At 53.7% G+C, this 22739-nt stretch overlaps 1 protein-coding gene across 1 annotated transcript; it reads right to left on the reverse strand.

The window, feature by feature from the left end:
* Positions 1–208: 208 nt before the first annotated feature.
* On the reverse strand, positions 209–21459 carry SLC6A18 (solute carrier family 6 member 18). Its single transcript, XM_049859049.1, has 12 exons — positions 21300–21459; positions 18198–18338; positions 16937–17074; positions 14320–14501; positions 13482–13592; positions 11670–11782; positions 9565–9693; positions 6553–6709; positions 5392–5596; positions 4958–5117; positions 1630–1792; positions 209–391 (listed from the first exon to the last, which is right to left on the reverse strand). Exons 1-12 carry the CDS (start codon positions 21457–21459, stop codon positions 209–211), a joined length of 1842 nt encoding a protein of 613 aa, XP_049715006.1.
* Between the last annotated feature and the right edge of the window lie 1280 nt (positions 21460–22739).

A 22739-nucleotide genomic window follows, 5' to 3' on the forward strand; every position in this document is an offset into this window, starting at 1 on the left:
GACTGGTTACTTCCCAGGAAGCGTGTCTACCTCCGGTTTGGAGAACGGACTGAGAGCAATGATGGAGCTGGGCTGTGGAGGGAATAGGTTGTAGAAGGCACAAGCGTGTTGGGGAAGCAACAACCACACAGGCCTCGGGTGGCAGCCAGCGTGTAATGTGGGGGTGTTTTGTGAGTGAGCGGCACGCAGGATTGGGGCCCCCTGCCCCTCAGCAGGCATGGCCATCCTGCAGCTGTGGGCGAACACCCTGCTGCTTTTGTCTTCGTCGCCGGGTGAGGAGCTGGGCCAGCGCGACTGCGGGGACCCACAAGGAGGGCAGGAAGGACAGGAGCATGCAGGTGGCCTGCACCCAGCCTGGATAGAGCTTCTCCTGGTGGGAGGGGAAGTGTTCCTGCGGAACAGGAGAACATGCATCAGCTGGGCCAGCATGGCCTCTGAGGCCCAGCATCCTGGGGAGAGGACAGCATCACCAAGGAAATGGGACACCCCACACCCCGGCACCCTGCTGGTCATGGGACAGCTTGGTCTCATCTCTTCTCACAATGAAGGAGCAAGACTTCATTCAAAGTTGAATGAGGAAGGAAAGCGGTGACTAGCCAAGGGCACTGGCCACTTCTGTACAACACAGAGACCTCGCTGTGGGTTCCTCTGGGCCATGGCGAGATGTGGCAAAAAGGTTGCAGGAAGTTCTGGCACTTGGCCTGAGCCTTAGGTGGGGACTTGGACCCTGGGGCATTGTGTTCTGGAAGGAACCGCCCTGGCCAAGTTGAGCTGCTGTGCAGTCTTTGGGGGCTGCCTTGGCATAGCCAGCTGGGCTTCATCCAACCCTATGCCCTCCACTGGGAGGGGCGATCCCACCCCCTTACCCCCCGATGTCAGGCGCTTCTTGTGAGGTCGATGTGAGGAAGTGAGTGGTGACTCCAATAGGATAATGTGCATGGTAACTCTGGAAAGTATGAACTGTCACCCGCTCTGCCCGCTATGGTGTTCTGCTGGGGGAATCCCCCACTCCTAAGAATTTAAGAAGGAAAAGGGGCAGCAGTGTGAGGGGGTGTTGTGAGGACCTAGAGGGGGGCAGCAAGGTCTGCAGGGCTAAGCTACTCAGAGTGCAATGGTGTGGGTACAGGCTCGCACCAGACTGGGGTTGGAGCATTGCTTCCTTTGTCGAGAGAGTCTTGTATGAAAGCACCTGCCAGCTGAACTACACAGCTCAGTGACGGCTCCTTGACACACTCTGTAAGCTCCCTCCCTCACCTCAGACCAGGAATGAACCAGGAATGGACACTGTGGGGCTGCCCGCCCCTGGGCCCCACTGGGAGGCGTGGTGACAGACCAGGTCTGTGTGTTCAGGGTTAGAAGCAGTCTCAGGTCACCAGAGCCTAAAACCACACTGGCCTTCCCGGAGTGTCTGCTGTGATGGCTCAGGAGATGCTGGAGCTCCTGGGCCCCTTGGTCTACACAGCCGAGGGGTCCTATTTACGTTCTGAATCCCCCATCTGTGGGCAGGAGTGAGCAGGCCACACTGCCCACAGTGTGGGTCATCTGGCCTGGAGGGCACCAGGAAGGATCCAGACCACAAGATGGGCCTAGAGTTCCCAGGCTCCCAGGGCTCTCGGCAGAAGGACCTACGTATTGGGGGTTCCAGGCCCTGTAGCTTGGCGGCTTCTGGGCCAGGATCACGATGTAGGCCACAAAGATGAACAGCAGCATCAATGGGCCGATGAGCTTCCACGTCACCTGCCAGTAAAGGCCCGGCCGCCTCCCGGTCATCCACTCCACGTCATCACAGAATCTGCCTCAGAGAGACGTGGCTTCAGGCTTCCGGACTACCTCACTGTACCCTGCTGATGGTCTGTCTAGCAGCCCCCACTTCCACCCTGCTCATGGTCTATTCCACCCCTCTACACCTCCTCACACTGCCGATGGTCCCCCGTCCCCCTACGCCCACTCTGCTGATGGCCCCTCACCGCCTACACCTACCTTTCTAGTAGTCCTTACTCCCTACCCCAACCTTGCTGATGGTCCCTCTCACCCCCTACTACCACCCTGCTGATGGTCCACCCCCTACCCCACCCTACTGGTGGCCCCTTACCCCCTACCCCCACCCTGCTCATGGCCCACCCCTGCTTCTGCCGATGGTCCCTCTCACCCCTTACTATACCCCCTGCTGATGGTCCACCACCTACCCCGCCCTGCTGATGGTCCCTCTCACTGTCTGTTTGCTCCTCACCCACCTGCTCAACCAGCACACTTTGGTCAAATGTTACGAAGGTGTGCCCTGTACCTGGGGGGTTCCTCACCCCAACTCCACTCCAAACTTTGTCTTCACACCTTTCTGAGTGGCCACCCTAATGGGACAGCCCTTTCTGATCTGATGAGGACTTTACACAGCAGGAACCCAGCAGACACCCTGCTCCTGCTCCTTGGAGGGGTCCCAGATCCCGATCCCTGGTCTGGGGGTCCCCCTCTCCTCACATCTGCTCTGTGGAGTGAGAGCCTGGGCTAAGCAGGGGGCACTACAGGGGGCTCCGAGCTCCAGCCCAGGCCTGGAGAGGGTCAGCCCAGCCCCCAGACCCATGGTGAGCAGGAGGGGAAGGTGGGCACTGGTGTGGTCTACCCAGACCAGGACCTATGAGTCTTGCCCCTGGGAAGGGCTCCAGCCTTCCACAAAGACCTGCTGCCCCTGGCTGTGGGCACGCCCACCTTGGGTGCCCACCCAGCTTGTTCCTGGAACAGGGGTGAGATGCCACCCCTGAGCCATCCTGACTGGAGCAGCCAGGCTGTGTTGGAGCCCCAAGGATGGGGACAGAGGTGACAGCTGAGCTGGCAGCATCTGGGACATGCAGCAGCCACTGCAGAGATGGGGAGGAGGTGCCCCCCTGGACAGGGGCATCTGCTGAGCCTAAGAGGCTGGGGCTAGAGAGGGCATGGAGTGGACCACAGAGTTACTGTGAGCCTTGTTTGTCCAGGCTGCTGTGGTCTGGGCACACCTGGGCAGGCAGAATAGAGCTCACCTGTATGTACTTTCACACAGAGGTGACAAGGAAGTTGCACAGTGGGGACTAAAATGCAATTTTTAAGAAATTAAAGTGAGTACCCCGCCCCTGCCTATCTCCAAGTCCCGGGATGAAGGAACAGGCCCCAACCCTTCCACAGCCTGGACAGCAGGAGCCTGGGCCTCCACCCAGCCTGGGGGATTGCTCCGCTGAGCCCTGCCCACCTGCCCAGAAGTGTGTGTGCTGGGCGACACAGCTGGCCAGCTGCTCCCCAGGCCTGAGGGACTGGGGCATCTAGTGCTACTATCTTGGGACAGGGGTTCAAAGGGCAGAGCAGGAACAGCAGCCATAGAACACAATGGAGCCTGGCGGATGGGAGGGTCCTGCCTGGGGACGCACCTGGTCCTGGAGGATCACTTCGGCCCCTTGGGAGGCTCCCTGAGGCAGGCAGGCCTTCTGTGGAGTCAGGGCTTACTTTGTGTTATGGATTGAATTGTGTCCCCCAAAAATATGTGTTGTAAATCCTAACCTCTGTACCTGTGTTTGGAAACCCTGGTGGCGTAGTGGTTAAGAGCTATGCCTGCTAACCAAAAAAGGCTGGCAGTTCAAATCCACCAGGCGCTCCTTGCAAACTCTACAGGGCTGTTCTACTCTGTCCTATAGGGTGACTATGAGTCTGAATTGACTCGATAGCAAAGGTTTTTTTTTTTTAACACCTGTGGTTGGAGCCCTGGTGGTGTAGTGGTTAAGAACTTGGTTGCTAACTTAAAGGCTGGCAGTTCGAATCTACCAGCCACTCCTTGGAAACCCTATGGGACAGTTCTACTCTGTGTCACAGGGTCACTATGAGTTGGAATCAACTCGATGGCAATGGGTTTTTTTTTTCTTAAATACCTTCCTTCCTAAGATCAACACCACTGATGAATGACCTGTAACATCCTACATCGTATTTACCCGGACAACTACACTATCTGTCTCCAGGCTAGAGTTCCTTCTTGGGGCCCAGATCCACATTCTGAACAACCAGCACACCATCCTCTCTGCTCTCACCCTCTCCCCCTCTGGGGTCCAAAAGGGGTTCCCAGCTGCCGTCACCCCTCGTTTCCCTCCCTGGCCCCTCTCCTTCCAGCTCCACCTCCAGACACCTCCTGAATGTCTCTTTCTGGGGTCCTCCAGCCTGGTGGGGGTTCAGGAGCACACTTTCTCCCCAAGTTGCCCAGACAGCACCCTGGCCCAACACCCACCTTGGCATTCCTGCCACTCCAGGCAGGTGGCATCCCAGCCTCGGGGACTGTGGACCGGATATGAGTCTGGCTGGTCTCCCTTCTCCCCCATGCCCACAGAACCTTCTGGGATCCCCTTAGAATCCAAGAAGAGGACTCAAGGCCCAATTTCCTGGAGCCACCCCGTTCTGGCCCAGATACTGGTCAGCTTTGGGCACTACTGTGGTCAGTAGTGATGTGCGAGGCAGGAAAGCGGTGGCCCAGCCAAGGGCACCGGGCAGGACAGGGGGCCCAGAGACTTGCCAGGCCTTCCCGGTGTCACTGGGTCCCTGGTCCTTGGACTGTTAGGAGACCCCAAAGTGGTCAGCACGACCCAGGTTTGCCCCATGTGGCTGGAGATGGCTAACTTTGCACCTGGCCTCCTGCGGCCACAGAGGTATGTCCTCTTTTAACAGTCTGGAAGGCCACCGCCAGCATGAGCCAAGGCCTCCAGCAAGGGTCCCTTTGTGCATGTCCTTGAAACACGGGGGCCGTGTCCATGATTTTGTTTTGGAAAGGAAGACCTTCAAATGGCCACCTCCTCCTACCCCTCTCCTGGCTGCCTCGGGGACCAGGCACACTAAGCCGAGAAGTGGCATCCAGGGGAGCGGAGGCTCTTGGACCAGAGGCCTGGGGGACATGGACCCTTCCTGCCAGCCCTGTTGCAGCCTGGGGGCATCTCCAGGAGCCTGAACTTACCGTTTCATCCCATAAACATACACGACCCCAATGACCTCGAAGAAGGCGAAGATGATCAGGTTCAGGGAGGTGGCGTAGTTGTCGAAGATCTCCAGCCAGTAGTTCCCGGACTGCAGTGAGAAGCAGAGCGCCGAGACAAAGCAGACCAGGCAGGCCACCCCTACGAGAATGGCGGGGATGGGCGGGGTCAGCGGGGCCACAGCAGACCTGGGGTCACATGGCAGCACCCCTCACATCTGAGCAGGAGGGCCATTTCAGGCACCCCATGACTTCTTCCCAGCCTCGTAATGTCCAACCCTAACTCTTTTGTGCTCTCTGTTTTCCATTCCTTCCACCTCTTCCCTCTACTGTGCCCAGAGAGCAGAGGACTGGGAAGTTGCAAGGCCATAGGATGGCAAGTACAGAGTTTACAGGTGACCTAGGAGTCCACTCACCAGTGAGGGCCTCCTTAGGGACTGATCTGGGCACGACCCCCAGGTCCAGGAGTGGTGTGATGATCCCCTCCATGATCCCAAGCATGGTTGACAGGCCCAAGGAGAACAGCATCCCAAAGAAGAGCACGGCCCACACAGGAGCCCCTGGCATGTGGATGATGGCCTCTGTGAAGACGATGAAGGCCAGGCCCGTGCCTGAGGCGCTCTGCAACCAATGGGCACACTGCATCGTCAAGGGCTGAGGCACCCTGCAGCACACGTGCACAAGGCGTTCTGCAGCAGGCATGCATACCAGCACCCCACACTCTACCACATTTGTTCACACTGCACACTATACTCCACAACACGTGCACTCCACACATTGTGCTCTGTATCACACACCCTGCTCTGTAGCACACGCCCTGCTCTGCAGCACACACACTGCTCTGCAGCACACGCCCTGCTCTGCAACACACCGTGCTCTGCAGCACAAGTCCTGTTCTGCAGCACTCGCCCTGCTCTGCAGCACACCGTGCTCTGCAACACACACCCTGCTCTGCAGCACACGCCCTGCTCTGCAACCCACACTCTGCAACACACGCACACCACTCACCACCTCCTGAAACATGTATACACAACACCTTGCACTCTGCAACATATGTGCACACCACACACTGCATTCTGCAACATGTACACACAGCCCTCCCCTGGTATCAGGCCCTGAGGTGGGTGGCCATGCCCATCGGGGCTCTGCCCAGGCTGTAGGTGTTCCTCTGGAAGAAAATGTACTTTCTGCCTTTAATAATTTATGGCAAGTCAGCTACTGTAGTTTACGGGCCTGGGTGGGCGTGGGCTGGGTACCATGGGGTCGAGTGCCCGTGATACCATTTTACCTGGGACCTGCTTCATGACTGTGCACCCCCAGCCTGATGGCCAGCAGTCACTGGGAGGCTTTGTGACCAGCACCCCCGCCCTGCCCACTGGGCAGCCACCATCAGGATACAGTGCCTTGGAGGCCACAGGATGCCCAGGAAGGCCTGGAGTCCCTCCTCTGTAACCACCTGGGCCTGGTCTCCGTCTATGGAAAGTGACGTTTGCAGCCTGTGTAGGGAAGCCTCCCCAGGGGTGGCCCTGGTTTCCCTGTGGAGAGGCCCCTCAGTGTGCGCCTGGGAGCTCAGGTACCTTGTCCAGGAAGTCCTCCAGGCGGCAGCTCCTCAGGTGGAGCTGGGCCACCCGCGCCGGCTGGGTGGCATTCAGGTGCGCGAGCACGGCTGGGTAGTCGTCCCTGGAGACACTCTGGTCTGGGAGGTCAAAGGTGTTGATGAGGCTGAGGATGTTCCTACAGTGGCAAAGCAGAGCTGGGTGTTGGGTGGGCTCCAGCGCCCTGCCAGCAAACTTGTCGCAGAAGACACCTCCCATTGGCACCAGGAAAGGGGCCTGATAAGGGCCTATGATGGCGGGGACTCCGGCTCAGGGCCAGGCACGTGGGGCCACCCTGAGGTGAGGAGAAGGCTGCTGTCACCCCCCAGCAGGCCCAGGACTGGGAGGGGGCCCCTCTGTGGGGTCAGAATGGGCAGTGCAACTTCCTCGCCACATGGAGCTGTTGGTCCCCTGAGTTGGTACTGAGCGGGGAGGGCAGCTTTTGGACTGAGGAACATTGGCTTCTGAGAGCTACAGGGAAGGGCTGCAGCCAGGCTCCAACTCTTCTCTTCAGTCCCGACGCCTGAGGTCCACAGCCCACCGCCCACCTTCATTTCTGTCTTCAGGGTTTGAGGTTCAACCGCGAATGCCATGAAAGGTTGGTGCTCAGGGTTGGAGCAAATCACAGACACAAACCCTGCTCTGGGCCCACAGCTTCCCCCCCAGCTCAGTCATGGAAAAAGATGCCCCCCACGCTCCGTGCCCACCCCTGGTGGTACCTACTCAATCCCAGCTGGCAAAGTCGGCCTAGGGCTGCTTGGATGGAGTGGGTCTTGGGTGTCACAGTTGAATGAGATGAGTACTTAGACTTGACCATGTAGCCCCAGAACCCCTGGCTAGGAAATAACCTCTTGTCTGCTGTGCTCTTATTTATGTTGTGAAATAGAAAACAGGTGCTCTAATTGGATTCTATCTTGGTTTTTTACTAGTTCAGTGGAAGAAGCTGGAAGAATCATCCTTCTGCTCTCAAGTGGGGGTTGGGCTGTTCACCAGGGTTCGGACCCTGGTCATCGTGGGGTCATTCCAGGAGAGCACACAGCTGATGGGAACGCCTCACCCAGGTCCTCATGGGGGTATTTCTCCATCTTTAGAGCAGGTGGCATTTGTTCTCTGCTCCATCCCTCCGTATAGATGATGATCACCCATGCTGACCAGGGTGTGGGTGACCCAAGGCTTCTCAGCAGCAGCACTATGACCATTTATCTTGATGCTTTCCTGTTGTGGGGGTGTCCTGTGTTTTGTCGGACGCTGTGATCATTACGGTTGTATGTCTACTTGGCTCAGCCATGATTCTCAGTGGCTTGGCAGTTATGATGTAGTCTGGCAGTCATATGATGCTGTGATCACTTCTGTGATGAGATTTGATACAATGTGATCACCTGTATGATGGGATCTGCTGTGAGTAGCCAGTCAGCTGAAAGGGAGTATCCTTGGGGGTGTGGCCTGCATCCAAAATAAGTGGACTTTCTGGCAAGGCTCATGGGCTTTTGCTTACTCTTGATCCTGCAACTGGCTCCTGTTCGTCTGACCTCCAGTTCTTGGGGCTCGAGCTAGCACCTCACCTGCCGTCTTGCCTGCTGATCTTGGGATTCGTTGGTTTTCACAGCCTGTGAGCAAGAGACCTCCTGTCTCACCTGCCAGATTTGTGTTCACCAGCCCCTGTGGCTACACGAATCAGAAGAAGCCTCCAGCCTGACCTACCGACTTGGGACATTCTAGCCTCTACAGCCACATGAGTCATTTCCTTGATATAAATCTCTCTCTAGGTATATGTATATGCTTTGCTGGTTTTGCTTCTCTGGAGAACCCAGCCCAAGATAAACGCTTAGCAGCATCCCTGCATTCCACCCACTAGATGACAGTAGCAAGCACCTCCTCCAGCTGTGACCCCAAAATGTCTACAGACATTGTCAAATGTTGTGGGGAGTAGAATTGCCCCAGGTGCTACAGGGGTGTGCCTGTACACTTCTGATGGATTTAAACTGATAAAACAGGTCTGGGAGGTAATTTGTGGGTGAGAATCAAGAGCCTTATCAATGTCATTCTATTTGTCACAGGAACTCTGCACGTAGAGGCGATCCTAACTGGTATAGCTTCCTAGCATTGCCGAGATAAATGGCCATAAACTGGGTGGCTTAAGCCACAGAAGTTTATCCCGTCACAGTTCCAGAGGTCAAAAGTCTGAAACAAGGTGTTGGCAGGGCCATGCTCCCACTGGAGGCTCTTGGAGAGCATCCTTCCCTAGCTCTTCCAGCTTCTGGTGGCTCCAGGCTTCCTTGGCCATGGCAGCATCACTCAGTCTCTGCCTCTGTCGGCACATGGCCTCCTTCTCTTCTGTCATCTCAGAAGCCCTCTGCCTTTCTCTTATGAGGACACCTGTCGTTGGATGTAGGACCCGCCCAGACAATCCAGGGAGATCGCTTCGCCTCAAGGTCCTTGACTTAATCACATTTGCAAAGATCCTCTCTCCAAATAAGGTCACCTTCTGAGGTTCTGGGTGGACCTGAATGTAGAGGGACAGTATTCAACCCAGTGCACTAAGGAAATGAAATGGACTTCTACCATGCTGCTTATCAGTCATATGGGGTCCAGAGTGCAGAGGGCACCGGTCTTGCGGCTGGTGATTCATGGGTGTCACGCCCTTCAGAGGCCCAGAGCAGCTGTGCAGCACTCCTTTGTCTAGGCAGTGCCAAGGGTAGAGCTCACCTATCCGGGCAGTGCCCAGCCACAGCACTCACTTGTCTGGCAGTGCCTGGCCACATGACACTCACCTGTCTAGGTTGTTCCCAGCCATGGCACTCACCTGTCCAGTGGTACCCAGGTGCAGAGCTCACCTGTCTAGGCAGTGCCTGGCCATGGCACTCACCTGTCCAGACAAAGCCCAGATGCAGCGTTCACCTGTCTAGACAGTGCCCAGGTGCAGTGCTCACCTGTCCAAGCCATGCCCAAGTTTGGTGCTCACCTGTCCAGGCAGTGCCCAGGTGTGGTGCTCACCTGTCTTGGCAGTGCCCATAGTCATTGGTTGCCTTGAAACCCACAACAGAGAAGACGGCAATGGAAGCATAGAGGGAGGTCATGCTGTTCACCAGGGCAATGGTCACGGCGTCCTTCTCGCAGTCATTCCTGGACACACACACAAGTGTTACCAGGACTTTCTGGGTGAGGGCTCCATTCCCTGGAGTACACTGACATGTGGCATGGACTTCCCACCTCCACCTTCCCTGGCTGTCCCAGGACACCCCACTCTGAAGCTTGGGCATGGTTGGAGCCCTGCCAGAGGTGAGGATCTGTGCCTGGTGGTCTCATCTTCTCCCCATTGTCCTTCCTCTAGTGGAAGGGTTGCCACCCACTTCACTTGACCACAAGAGCAAATCCTATCTCCTGACAGGGCTGTGGCTCCGAAGTGTGTGCTAGACAGACACCTGCCCAGGCTGGTTCAGGGATCTTACTTGACCCAGTTTCACCCTACCTCCCACCCTGAGTTGGCCTTTGAGAGTGGGAATGGCTGCTTCTGTGGCCCCCAGGGAAGCATCTGCAGTGGGCTAACACCCCTTGACAAATAGCACTCCACATCCTGGGATCTGCCTGGGATGGTGCCTCATGGCTCTAAGTCCGAGGTCAAGTCACACTCTCAAAGCCCCCACTTCTGCACCTGGGGACTCTTCCAGGGTTTGGGGGCATCAGCCATGTCTCATCTGGGGCATTGGGGCTGGGGGGTGTATCTCTTTTTCTCTACTTTCTCCAGTTTTGTTTGTCTTATGGGATTCTCAGGAGCTGTTCCTGATCACGCCTGCCCCAGCCTGGCCCACCTCTTCCCAGCATGAACTGTTGGCTCCTGGACGGATTCAGCACAGTCCCCACACCTAGCAGTGCCCCCGTGCTGGGGTGTGGGGTCTGTCCCTTTGTCAGTCAGTCAGAGAGAGCAGCAGCATTGTGAGCAGTTCCTGAAGCAATGCCTCTGTGCATTGTCTCTTTTCTGCCCCAAATTCATCCTTCACACTCATGTAATCCCAAAGGCCTTCCCGGGCCCATGAGCCCGCTTGGACCATGGAGTCCATGGAGACTGGGCCTAGCCCCACAACCTACCTGGTCAGCTCAAAGCTGCCAAAGCACTTTGGGGCAGGCTTCCCACTGCCCCTCTCCACCCCTTCCTGCCCTTTCCTAGCCTCCCTGCCCTTCCCACAAAGGTGGCAGGGAGCCGAGGGGCGGTGATAGATTTCTTAAGTTTATCTCCACATGAGCAATGGACGTGATCGTACCAGGGGTGTGAGTCCAAGGCAGTGACAGTTTAGATATAACCATGCAGAGTCCACCCTGAGATCCAGCTCACACTTCCTTCCCTAAAGGCTTTCTAAAGAGGCAGGAACTGCCCGCAGTGACCCCTCTGCCCCTTCTGTCTCCTGCTCCCCGGCATGTTGACAGCTAAATTAAATTATGTTTGTCTAATGTTTATCCTGGCGGTGCAGTGGTTAAGAGCTTGGCTGCTAACCAAAAGGTCAGCTGTTCTAATCTACCAGCCACTCCTTGGAAACCTTATGGGGCAGTTCTCCTCTGTCCTGGAGGGTCTCTCTGAGTCGGAATTGACTCAACGGCAATGGCTTTGGCTTTTCTGGGCTATGTATATCACACTGCATTTAGGTTGTATGTTTCATGGTTCCCTGGAATTGTACTTTGTAATGCTATATGCATACTGTAGCCTCATGAAATCAGTGTGTAGACCTTGAGTCTATTTTAAGTATTATGGAGGTTTACACAGAGCACATTTCTGCTGTTATGGCGTTGTGCTTTACGTCCATGGTTAATTTTGGTTGGTATTGTTCCCCTAATTGTGTCATTGCTCCTGAGTTGGGTTATGTTGGTTTATTGCATCAATTTGCTTCCTGTAGTCTGCTGCGGAACATGCTAGAAACTTCCTCTGACTGCTATAACCGGCCCTCCAGGAGACCTCCTGCTTTCTCCAGGGATAGTTCACAGAAGGTTGCCCAAGTCCCCTTGGCACGGTTCCGAGATAAAGAAGTGGTCGTGTGCCGTGTTCTAAGAACTTGCAGGCTCAGTGCCCTACCCATGAAGGAAACCACACTGGAATCCAGGCTGCCTACCTGGGCGGATTGTAACTTGCAAATGCGATGTGTCCTCCAAAGGCTAGGGACAGAGAGAAGAATATCTGGGTGGCTGCGTCAAGCCACACCCGCGGGTTCTGGAGCACCCGTATCTGGAACCAGATGAGGAGTGGCTCCTTAGGCATGTGCTCACCGTTCAAGAACGTTCTCAGGCTTCCGTTGGGACACTCTCACGAGTGGGTCTGACCTACCCAGCCCCCAAGGACAAGCTGGGACCGTGGGCGAGTAAGCATGCTTGGAGTGACTGTTCTTAAGCCTGCAAATGTGACACAGACCTCTTGGGCTTGGGAAATGGGTCTGAACCAGCTCCTACGTGTATCTGTTTGTTCTGCTCGAATCAGACCTGCTGGTTCTGGGTAGTTTGAAGGGCCCCTCAGATGGGGTTCATCCTTCTACCAGCACCTAGATTTCCTGCTGCTGTGGGTGACCTGGGCACACCCACAAATCTCCATTGGTCCCACTAGTGCCTCTGGCCAGACACGCCCCACTCCATCTCCTCTCCATCCTCCCTCCTCCTCCCCCTTCTGTTCCTCATCCCTCTCCTCCCCTCTTCCTCCACCTTCTACTCCTCCTTATCCTCCTCCTTCTCTTCTTCTTCTGCTTCTCTTCTTCCACCTCTCCCTTCCCCTCTTCTCCCTCCCCCTCCCCTCCTTTTCTTTCTTTTCAGCCTTCCCCTCTTCTTCCTTCTCCTCCTCTTCCTCCTTCTCCTCCTCTTCCTCTTTCTCCTCCTCTACCTCCTCTTCCTCCTCCTCCTCTATCTCCTCTTCATCCTCTTTTTCCTTCTCCTCTAACTCCTCTTCCTCCTTCTCTTCTTTCTCCTCTTCCTTCTCTATCTGCCCTTCCTTCTTCTCCTCTTATTCCTCCCCTTCCTCCTCTATCTGCTCTTCTTCCTTCTTCTCTTCCTCCTTCTCCTCTTCTTCCTCCTCCTCCTTCTCTATCTCCTCTTTCTCCTTCTCCTGTTCTTCCTCCTCTGTCTTCTCTTCCTCCTCCTCCTTCTGTCTCCTCTTCCTCTTTCTCCTCTTCTTCCTCCTCTTCATTCTCTATCTGCCCTTCCTCCTTCTCCTCTTCCTTCTCTATCTGCTTTTCCTCCTTCTCCTCCTCTTCCTCCTTCTCCTCCTCTATCGCCCCTTCCTCCTCCTCTCTCTCCTCCTCTTCCCCCTCCTCTTTTTGCTGTGTCTGAGCAGCAAAGAGGCTGCCCATTCTGCCTGACCCAGGTCCACTCTGACCCATCTCTGTGTCCACTCCTCCAATTCCAGTAGTAGGATCCCCCCCTCCAGGCTGGGAAGGATGGAAGTGGTGGCCTGCAGGCCCCAGGAGGTGGCCCTTCAGGATGTTGGCCGGTGATGCTGGAATCCTGGACCTTGTAGAGTGGTCTAGAGGGGGGCATCTGGCCCCTCGCCTTGTGGAAGCATGCTGCTGGAGGAGGCCCTGAGGAGTGTGGGTCAGGGTCAGGGCCTGTTCGTGACCCTAAGGGGGAACACCTGGGTCTCCGGCAACCTCTCACCTGAACCCTGGCCCTGCTCACCTAAGCGCTGACTTCCTGTCCATCTCCATTGGAACGTTCCACAGGCATCAAGTCAGCATGTCCCAAGTGAAGCCCTCCTCCCTGCTCTCTCCTCCCCCAAACCTGATCTCCTGCCTGAGACCCCACGCTGACACTGACCCCTCCTCCCACCCACTGACCACTGGGTGACCCCAGCCACGCTCAGCTCATGCCCATCCACACATGCAGACCACAGGGCAGTATGCTTCCCCAGCCTGGACTCAAGGTGCAGACTGAGACCCACTTACATTGGGGGTGAACAAATAGATCAGTCCTTCTGTCGCCCCGGGCAGGGTAGATCCTCGGATAAGGAAGACCGTCAGGACCAGGTAAGGGAACAGGGCTGTGAAATAAACTACCTTAAAAAAAAAAAATAAAGACAGAAATTATTCCACTTTTAAAATGGTGTTTGTCAGGTAAAATGAAATCCCATTAGAGAAAGCAGGAGTGTAGGGAACCTCTCTGTGGGTAGGCACACTGAGACTCATTGGATTCTGATTTGGATGGCACCTCAGGGGCATTTTGTGTGATTGTGGGGTGTTGGTTCAGGCAAGCTCCGAAGGCTTGGGGTTCACCACAAACATTCATGCATGAATTAATCAAATTTCGTAATTACTCCAAAGAGGCTCCTGTGGGCTGTCAACTCATTTATGTGTTTGTGGCCTCGTGGGGTCAGCTAAGGTGGGTGTCGACTGTCCTAGGGCAGGGCCCATGCACAGTCCAGAACCAAACCAGGGCCAGAGAAGCAAGGTCACCCCTGGGATGGTCAGGAGAGAGGACCAGAGTCAAAGCCACCAGGCGTGGACATTTGCAAGGAGAGGTCCCAGCCCATGTGACTCTACAAAGATTGGTCCACCAAACCAAGACTCTGCCCGAGACTCACCCACCAAGCCTCGGGGCCTCTGCCTGAGACTCATCCCTCAGCCCCAAGGTTAGAGATCGTTGCTGCACTCCCAACAACCAGCAGGGTGCAGACTGAGCCTCTGAGAGGAAGAGGGGGGTGTATGTGCAGTGGAGTGTGTGATCGGAAGGAGTGCGGGGGGAGGGGGTGAGGACTCCTGGTGCTGGGGGCCCCGAGGTGCTCACCTTGCCTGTGGACTCAATACCTCTGATGACACACAGGTACACAATCACCCAGCAGGCAGCCAGGCAGAGGAGCAGCCTCCACTGCACAGAGCCGCTGTCGTTGATGTCTGCTGTGGTGTTCAGTGTCTGCCGGTACCAGAAGTAGCTCACAGCACTGCTGCTCTGGCATTCCTCCACGAACCCTGCAACCAGGGGGAGCGGTCACGGGCTGCTGCTGTGGTAGGGGGCAGCCACACCACGGGTGAGCTTGGACTGCAGGCCCCTCATGCCAGCTCTGTCAGGCCCTGCAGCACCTCCTGGTGGGTCTCATCAGGAAGGAGATGCTCGTGCCTTCAGGATCTGAGCCCCTTCCCACTGCTCTTGTGGGCTGGAAGCTGGGACCAAGAAGCAGAGTGACCTTGAGATTCAGAGGCTATGCACACCTCAAGGGGAAGCTCTGCTCTGTCCATGGTACTGAGCCCCACTTGGTCCCAGCACCCCACAGACTTTTGGTTTTCCAGACTCATTACAGAGCCGGTGCTTATGCTGATCTTGGGTCCCCCATGTTACAGGCTGAATTGTGTCCCGCCAAAACATGTGTTGGAATCCTGACCTCTACACCTGTGAATGTAATGTAACATAATCATATTCCACAGTGCAATCTAATGAGGTCGTATCAGTGTAGGGTGAACCCTAAACCTAATCACCCCTGAGTTATACAAAGAGCAGATTAGATGCAGAGATGAACACAGAGGACAGACAGATGCTGTCTAACACTAGCCAAGGCAGATGCATCCACAAGTCTAGGAACGCCAAGGGTTGCCTGTAGTTATAGAAGCTAAGATAGAAAAGGAAGAACCTCCCCCTAGAGCCATGCCCTGCATTCAGTCTTCTTGCCTCCTGAGCTGTGAGAAAATAAATGTCTTTAAAGCCACCCACTTGTGGTATTTCTATTACAGCAGCACTAGGAGACTAAGACACACCACTTTCTCCCTCCTCACCCCCTTCTGGGGCCCTAAGGATGGCACAGACCCTGAATGGTACATGTACCCCGTGGTGATTCTCTGGCAGTTGGACAGAAAGCCAGGCCTCTGTGCTACATGCACCAAGGTGGCCTTAGGGTTTAAAGACAAAGTGCTCCCACTGCATTCTGCTTCTTTCTTGGTTGGGTCAGCCAGAGATGACGTCTGAATTCAGAAAGCATCAGACAACGCACCTCTGACAGGGTGTGAGGTCACACTGGAAAGTCACAGGATCAGATACCAACAGCAGACCACTGGGCTGGCCCTTGGATCCATCCCTCAGGGCCATGATACCTGAACCAGACTGTAGGGCCATTCCTCAGGGCCATGATACTGGGAGCAAACCGAGGGGCAATCCCACAGAGCCCTCCCTTAGGGCCTGGCTCCTGCAGCAGGCCCATTCTGAGATGGAGCTGGCTTTTCACTGCTCACGGAGCTGAAGGAGAGGCTGCAGGCACAGCCAAGGAAAAGTCAGCCTTTCTGGAAGCCTTTCCTGGAAAAACTTCCTAAATTTGGGGGAAACCAGATGTAGACTGCTAGACTGAGGGCCTGTACCCCCGACCAGAGGACTGTCTGGAAAGGGAGGGCTTGGCCTGAGTGGCCTCAAAAGTAAACCCTTGGACAGAAGGCAGAAGGGCTTCAGGCTTAGAAAACCACAGTCCAGGAGCAGAGCTGAAAATGACCATGGACTGAGGGTAAACTTGGCAGGAAGGACCCCACTCCTCTATGAGAGTCTCAGAGCCTGGCCCTCCCGACCCTCTGCTGCCCCAGAACATCCAGCCACTGCCTGTGGGGTTGAACAGGCCCTGATTCCCTGTCCAGCTCCCACCTCATGCTCATCCTGTTCTGCACGTGCAAAACATGGTGCTCAAGTCAATGAAAGGCAAGGAGGAGAGGCCCAACATGGCTTCAGGAACCAACCGCTAAAACAATGACTGTTTCCCATGTCTCCAAGGTCCCCCCAGATGGAGCATTTTGGTGAAGTCTGGACTGAAAGGCTTCTCCTTGCCAAGCTAGGGAATGGCTGTGGCAGCTGAACATCTCCCTCATGCGAGTGGGTCAAACCACCAGGCACGGACGTTTGGGAGGTGAGGTTTTGGACTATGAGACCTCTGCAAAGATTCATCCGCCAAATCCATGAAGACTCCACTTGTTTATTCAGTAGATAAATAAGACATCAACAAACAACAACAATAACAACAAAACAAGCCTGTTGCTATTGAGTCCAACTCATGGAGCCCCCATGTGTCAAGGTCCCTGGGTGGCTCAAAAGGTTTGCTGTTGGCTACTAAGAAAGGTTGGTGGTTTGAACCCATCCAGCGGCACTGGGACAGAATGGCCTGATAATCTGCTTCCATAAAGATTACAGCCGAGAAGACCCTATGGAGCCCAGTTCTATTCTGTAACACATGTCTTCCTCATGAAGACATCGACAAAATATTTCAGATGTTTTATTTGGGGACAGCCATGGGATGCCAGCGTGTGTAAAGGTCTAATTTTCTGGTCTTCCTTGAGTCTGTGAGGGTCCTCATATCTGAGGTTTCCCTAAAGCCTATGCGTTCTGTGCAATAGGTCAGTCACCTCGACTGAGTGCTGACCCTTGACAACACCCTTACCTGTTCTGTTGAGGTCCAGGGGACAGGTGCTCCACGGCAGTGGGTCCTGGAAGGAGTTGAGGAAGTACCAGAGCACCCACACCAGGATGGTGTTGTAGTACAGGCTGACCAGGAAGGACACGGTGAAGCAGCCCAGCCCTGTGGACATGTCACCAAGCCGTCAGCCCGTGCTGGCTACCGTGCTCGACCAGCCCACAGGCCGCCTCCTCCCTGTACCTTCTACTGAAAACCAGCAAATAAAATAACAGCAAGGAAGCCAAACCACCCCAAGAGGTACAGAGTGAAAGTCATGCTGCCCCACCGATTTCCCTTCTATGTGTTAATGCCAACGATGGCTTCCTGGGTGCCCTTCCAGAAACCGCCTGCCTACTTACTCTCTCTGTTTCTGACTCTCTATAGATCCTCCAACTGCCTTTAAACACACCCCAATGGGCTCCCACGGCCACATCAGCACCACGATCTGCATGTCATCCTATGGCCCTGCACCATCCCTCCATTCATTCCACCACTGGATCTCTAGGTGGTCCCAGGTGGGGCTGGCCTTGGTGGTGAAGCAGTGTTGTCCTCTTAGTGGTCACCTTAGTGCAGCATGTCACACCCCCAGACTGTAACACTTGGATCCCCCACTGCAACACATGCCTCCAGGGTGTATGTGGGTCTGTGCTCTGCCCTGGGCTTCCTCTGATGCCGTGAGCACTGGAAGTATGGGGCTCAGCGCTCCATGTATGCACAGGAGCCAGGGGAGAATCAGGACATCCTGTGTGCTGCCCTGGGGAGCCAAGCCCCATTGTTCGGGTGGGGGGCTCCTTCTGTTAGCTTTTTTTCTCCTTACCTGGGGTAACTTCTCCCTTGTTTCTGTGTCCCGAGGCTCCCAGATAACACCCGACACCAAAGTCCTTGTCCCAGACATTGCTTTCAGGGGTATCAACTAAGACACTTCAGCACAAACTTCTCAAGGTGTGACCATAGAGACTCTTGCTACGGTGGCACGCTGTGTGGATGTTCACGTTCACACAGAAGGGGAGAGGATGCCACATGTATGCAACAGGATGAGCAAATCAGTGGAGGACCACATGGCTCGTCCCTTCCCTGGAGCACTGCAGCCCCCACCCTGCCATGCCCTTGGTGAGGCTGTGCCCTCAGCTGCCCAGGCTGGCCTTGCTCAGCTGATGGAGCCCTGGCTCTGCCCCACCCTCTACCTGGGAACCCCTCATCCTATTCCCAAGCAGGTGCACCAGGGGCCCAGAGGGATGGGGCATACCTACTCCTCCGAGGTAGGGGGAGATGGCCTTCCACACCCCGACACTGCCCCTGCGCAGGCGCTGGCCGATGGCAATCTCAATGTGGAAAAGCGGGATCCCCTCGAAGACTAGGGCAATGAAGTAGGGGATGAGAAAGGCACCTGCGAGGGACACAGAAGTTAGTGCCATCACCACCTGTGCCAGCCAAACCTTGGCGGGAGGTCAGCGGTGTGACTCGAAGGAAAACCCCATGAGGTCTCCCCGACTGAGAGAGAAGGGCCCTGAATGTCAGGGACACAGGCTCGGAGCAGCCGAGACGCAGCAAAAGACGCTGCCTGGATGCCAGACCCTGGTGCCCATTTTGCTTCCGTTGCACAGTGCAGAGGCCATGTGTGCAGTGGAGCTGGGATGTGGCATGCTGCCCTTGGCCATGCTCTATGAGGCCATGAAAGAGACAATCTGAAAAGCCAGTGGATATCAGAAAGGGGCCCAACTCCCTTGTGATTAAAGACTTGCAAATTAAAAGAGCAGAGAAATACCTTTTCCACAGGATTAGATTGGTACACATTTAAAGTCTAAAGACCACACATTAGAGAGAATATAGGGCAATAGGAATGCTCACAGCATTGATGGGCGTGCTCATTGGAAATACCTAGTCAAATTGAAAATGGGTACACCCTATGTTTCAGCCATTTTATTTCTATGTATGGAAACCCGGGTGGTATAGTGGTTAAGTCTGGCTGCTAACCAAAAATTTCAGCAGTTTGAATCCACCAGGCGCCCCTTGGAAACCCTATGGGCCAGTTCTACTCTGTCCTCTAGGGTTGCTGTGAATAAAGGAATCATTCTTTCAAATAACAAAAAAAGTAGAAGCAATGCTTACATGTTCATCAATAGGACAAAAAATAATCAAAATGAGGGAGGCATGTTCATATAATGGGTGCAATTCCACAAATAAAAAGAATGCCCGAAAGGCAAATGTATCAACACGCACCACAGTGGCCAGCCTCCAAGATGGCACCCAGTGACGCCTGCTTCCTAGTGTCCACACCCTCGTGTAGCCCCTCCCACACCGTACTAGGGTTGCTCTATGCAACCAACAGCAGAGGGTGGGAGTGATGGTTCGTCACTTCTAAGATTAGATCATAGAAGACACTGTGGCTTCCATCTTGGGTGCTCTCTCTCTCTTCTCTTTCACTCTCACTCCCTTTTCCTCTCTGTCTTAGCGTCCTAAGGCTGCAATAACAAAAAATACCACAAGTGGGTGGCTTGAAAGAACAGGAATTTATTGTCTTATGGTTTTGGAGGCTAGGCTCTGTTTCTCTCTGTCAGCTCTAGGGGAAGATCCTTGTCTCTTTCAGCTTCTGTAGTCCTTGGCATTCTTGGCTTTCCTTGGTTGCTTGCAGATGTATCTTCAAATGGTGTCTGTGTGTGTCTCTTTTTCCTTTTTATAAGAGACCTCTCAGAAGGCTCTCTCCAGTACTATAAAAAACCCTTTGCTGTCAAGTCAATTTCAACTCAGTTCTACTCTGCCCCATAGGGTTTCCAAAGCTGTAATTGTTACGGAAGCAGACTGCTACATCTATCTTCTGTGGAGCTGCTGGTGGGTTTGAACTACTGACCTTTCAGTTAGCAGCCAAGTGCTTAACCACTGTGCCACCAGAACTCCTTTTTCTGAAACCCAGCAAAGATTTAAAAAGTATTCCAGCTAGCTAACTTAAATCGACTATCTTGGATTTTATGAATGTTCATTCCTTTGATTTGGAGGTGCTAAATACATAATGGAGCCCTGGGTGCACAGTGGTTAAGAGCTTGGCTGCTAACCAAAAGGTCGGCAGTTTGAATCCACCAGCTGCTCCTTGGAAACCCTACTGGGTGGCTCTATTCTGTCCTATAGAGTTGCTGTGAGTCAGCATCGACTCAATGGCAACAGGTTTTTTTTTTTTTAATGCATAATAAATCAGCTTACCCCGAAATAGTATTTATGTCATAAAACTACTCTAAATCTTTACCTAAATATTTTCCTAAATTCTGTTAACAATGTTGCTTTAAAAGTGTTATTTTTGAATTGAAAATTTACAAAGCTGAATAATTACAAATGGAGGAGAAAATGATATTTGCCTTCAGTCACATTGGCTTTATGCAAACTGAAACATTTGATACATTATCTGCATACCAAATTCTAGACTAATTTCAAAATATTCAGTGCTGATAAAAATGAGACAAAATGGGCACTCCCACACAGAGTGCGAGAGCGCAAATCCATACGATCTTTAGGGAAAGGATGAGTTAAAGAAATTCAGATCTTTCATGATATTTGATGAATGATTTCGTACCTGGAAGTGGATCCTAAAGAAGTGTTTCAGGAACAGAGAAAGCCCCCACGAAGGTCTGTGAGCCCAGCTGTAGCCGGGGGGTGGCGGGGGGGTAGGACGGGAGACACACAGGCACCACAGCCGCCATGCTTATTTAACCTACTCCATGTGAAGCTGGACTGATTGCGTCCACTCAGTGGGTTATGAGGATCAAAGAAAGCAAGTTCCTAGAACACTTCCAGGCACACAGCAGGCGTTTAACAACTGCTAACTTGATTATTGAGTCCCTGCATTTTCAAGGCTGTGACCTTTTGGAAGCAAATTGACAGTCTTATCTTCCCAGGCTCCCCTGAGTGGACTTGAACCGCCAACCTCCCTGTAGGTTGTAGTGAGAATACATCTGGAAATCTAAAGTGATGGTGTTTATAATTGCCATGATGTCTGGTTTCTTAGAAGCATTGGCACATTCTGGATTTACAGACCAGCCATTGCTTCCGGAGGTAGTGAGTGACGAGTAATGTGTCACTAATTCTGCTCTTTGGCACCTGCTTGGAAGTGTTCCCCTGAAATCCTAGAGGGCACAGATGTCATTGGACTGGACTCAGTGGGACGAGATTGGTCTTTGGGTAACGGCGTATTGATTATTCCTGGGAACAGCTACTGCCCCAGGAAGGGCAAGCCAGCACCTGGCACCAAACAGGCAGAGGTGCTGTTGACGTCCTCCTCCTGCCTGGAGGACACGCAGCATGGGAATGGGCCATCTGTGAGTGCGACCACCACGACGCAGGGTGCGTGTGGGCCACTTACCTCCTCCGTAGGTCTGGCACAGATATGGGAACCTCCATATGTTCCCCAGTCCCACAGCAAACCCAATGCAGCTCAGCAGGTACTGGAACTTGTTGTCCCACTTGGGCCTCTCGTCTCTGCTGTCCTCTGCAAAGGGCTCTGGTCCCATGGTGCAGGCCATGCCTCCCATCCCCACCAAGCACAGACTGAATGTGGCGACGGAGGGCCCCTGGCACTCGGGGGCAGGGTGGGGCCTCTCCACTTCGCCCAGCACTGCAGGGCCCACGGGAAGCCATGCCAACCTCCCTGTAGGTTGTAGTTTTTCATTTATTTAAAGAAAACCAGTTGAGCCCAGTTAATTGGTAACTCGTGGCTAAGTTCTTGCCCTAACTCAGGCAGTCCCTCTCTGACCTCTGTGTCCTCCAGCCCCTCCCGTCATGTCTCCTATCGCATGCAAACCACCTTCTGGGCCCTGGTGCCGCTGTGACATGAGAACCATTTTAAATAACACTCTCGTCTTCCGTGTTGGGACAGCTAGGGATTCCTCAGACTGGGCACATTTATTTACATTTAAAAATTATTTATTTTTAAAATTTTGTTTTAGATGAAAGTTTACAGCACAAATTCGTTTCTTATTCAAAAATTTATGCACAAATTGTTTTGTATTATTGGTTGCAGTCTCTGCAATGTTTCAGCATTTTCCCCTTTCCCTTTTGACCCCAGGTTCCCCGTGTCCATTTGTGCAGTTTTCCTGTCCCTTCCTGCCTTCTGTCTTTGCTTTTGGGCAGGTGTTGCCCCTTTGGTCTTGCGTACTTAACTGAACTAAGAAGCACTTTCCTTGCGTGTGTTGTTTATTTTAGAGGCCTGTCTAGTCTTTGGAAACCCTGGTGGTGTAGTGGTTAAGTGCTACAGCTGCTAACCAAAGGGTCGGCAGTTCGAATCTGCCAGGCGCTCCTTGGAAACTCCATGGGGCAGTTCTACCCTGTCCTATAGGGTCACTATGAGTCGGAATCGACTCAGTGGCACTGGGTTTGGTTTTTTTGGTTTTGTCTAGTGTTTGGCTGAAGGGTAAACTTTGGAAGTGGCTTCAGTTCTGAGTTAGTAGGGTGTCCAGGGGTCAGTTTCAGGAGTTCCTCCAGTCTCTGTTAGACCAGTAAGTCTGGTCTTTTTTTGAATTTGAATTTTTTTCCTACATTTTTCTTCCACTCTGTCCAGGACCCTCTATTGTGATCCCTGTCAGACCAGTCAGTGGTGATAGCTGGGCACTATCTAGTTCTTCTGGGCTCAGGTTTGTAGAGGCTGTGGTTCATGTGGTCTATTAGTCGTATGGACTAATATTTTCCTTGTGCTTTTGGTTTTCCTCATTCTTCTTTGCTCCAAATGTGGTGGGATCAATAGACATATCTTAGATGCCCACTTGCAAGCTTTTAAGACCCCAGATGCTACTCACCAGAGAAGGAT

This window comes from Elephas maximus, chromosome 2 (assembly GCF_024166365.1).
Source record: "Elephas maximus indicus isolate mEleMax1 chromosome 2, mEleMax1 primary haplotype, whole genome shotgun sequence".
Classification (NCBI taxonomy): Eukaryota; Metazoa; Chordata; class Mammalia; order Proboscidea; family Elephantidae; genus Elephas; species Elephas maximus.

Coding starts and splice junctions, on each gene's coding strand:
- SLC6A18 (XM_049859049.1), bottom strand. CDS start 21,459: ATGGCCTGCACCATGGGACCAGAGCCCTTTGCAGAGGACAGCAGAGAC. Junction 11,783..13,481: donor TCTATTTGTTCACCCCCAAT/GTAAGTGGGTCT, acceptor ATCTGGTTCCAG/ATACGGGTGCTCCAGAACCC. Junction 6,710..9,564: donor TATGGGCACTGCCAAGACAG/GTGAGCACCACA, acceptor TTGCCACTGTAG/GAACATCCTCAGCCTCATCA.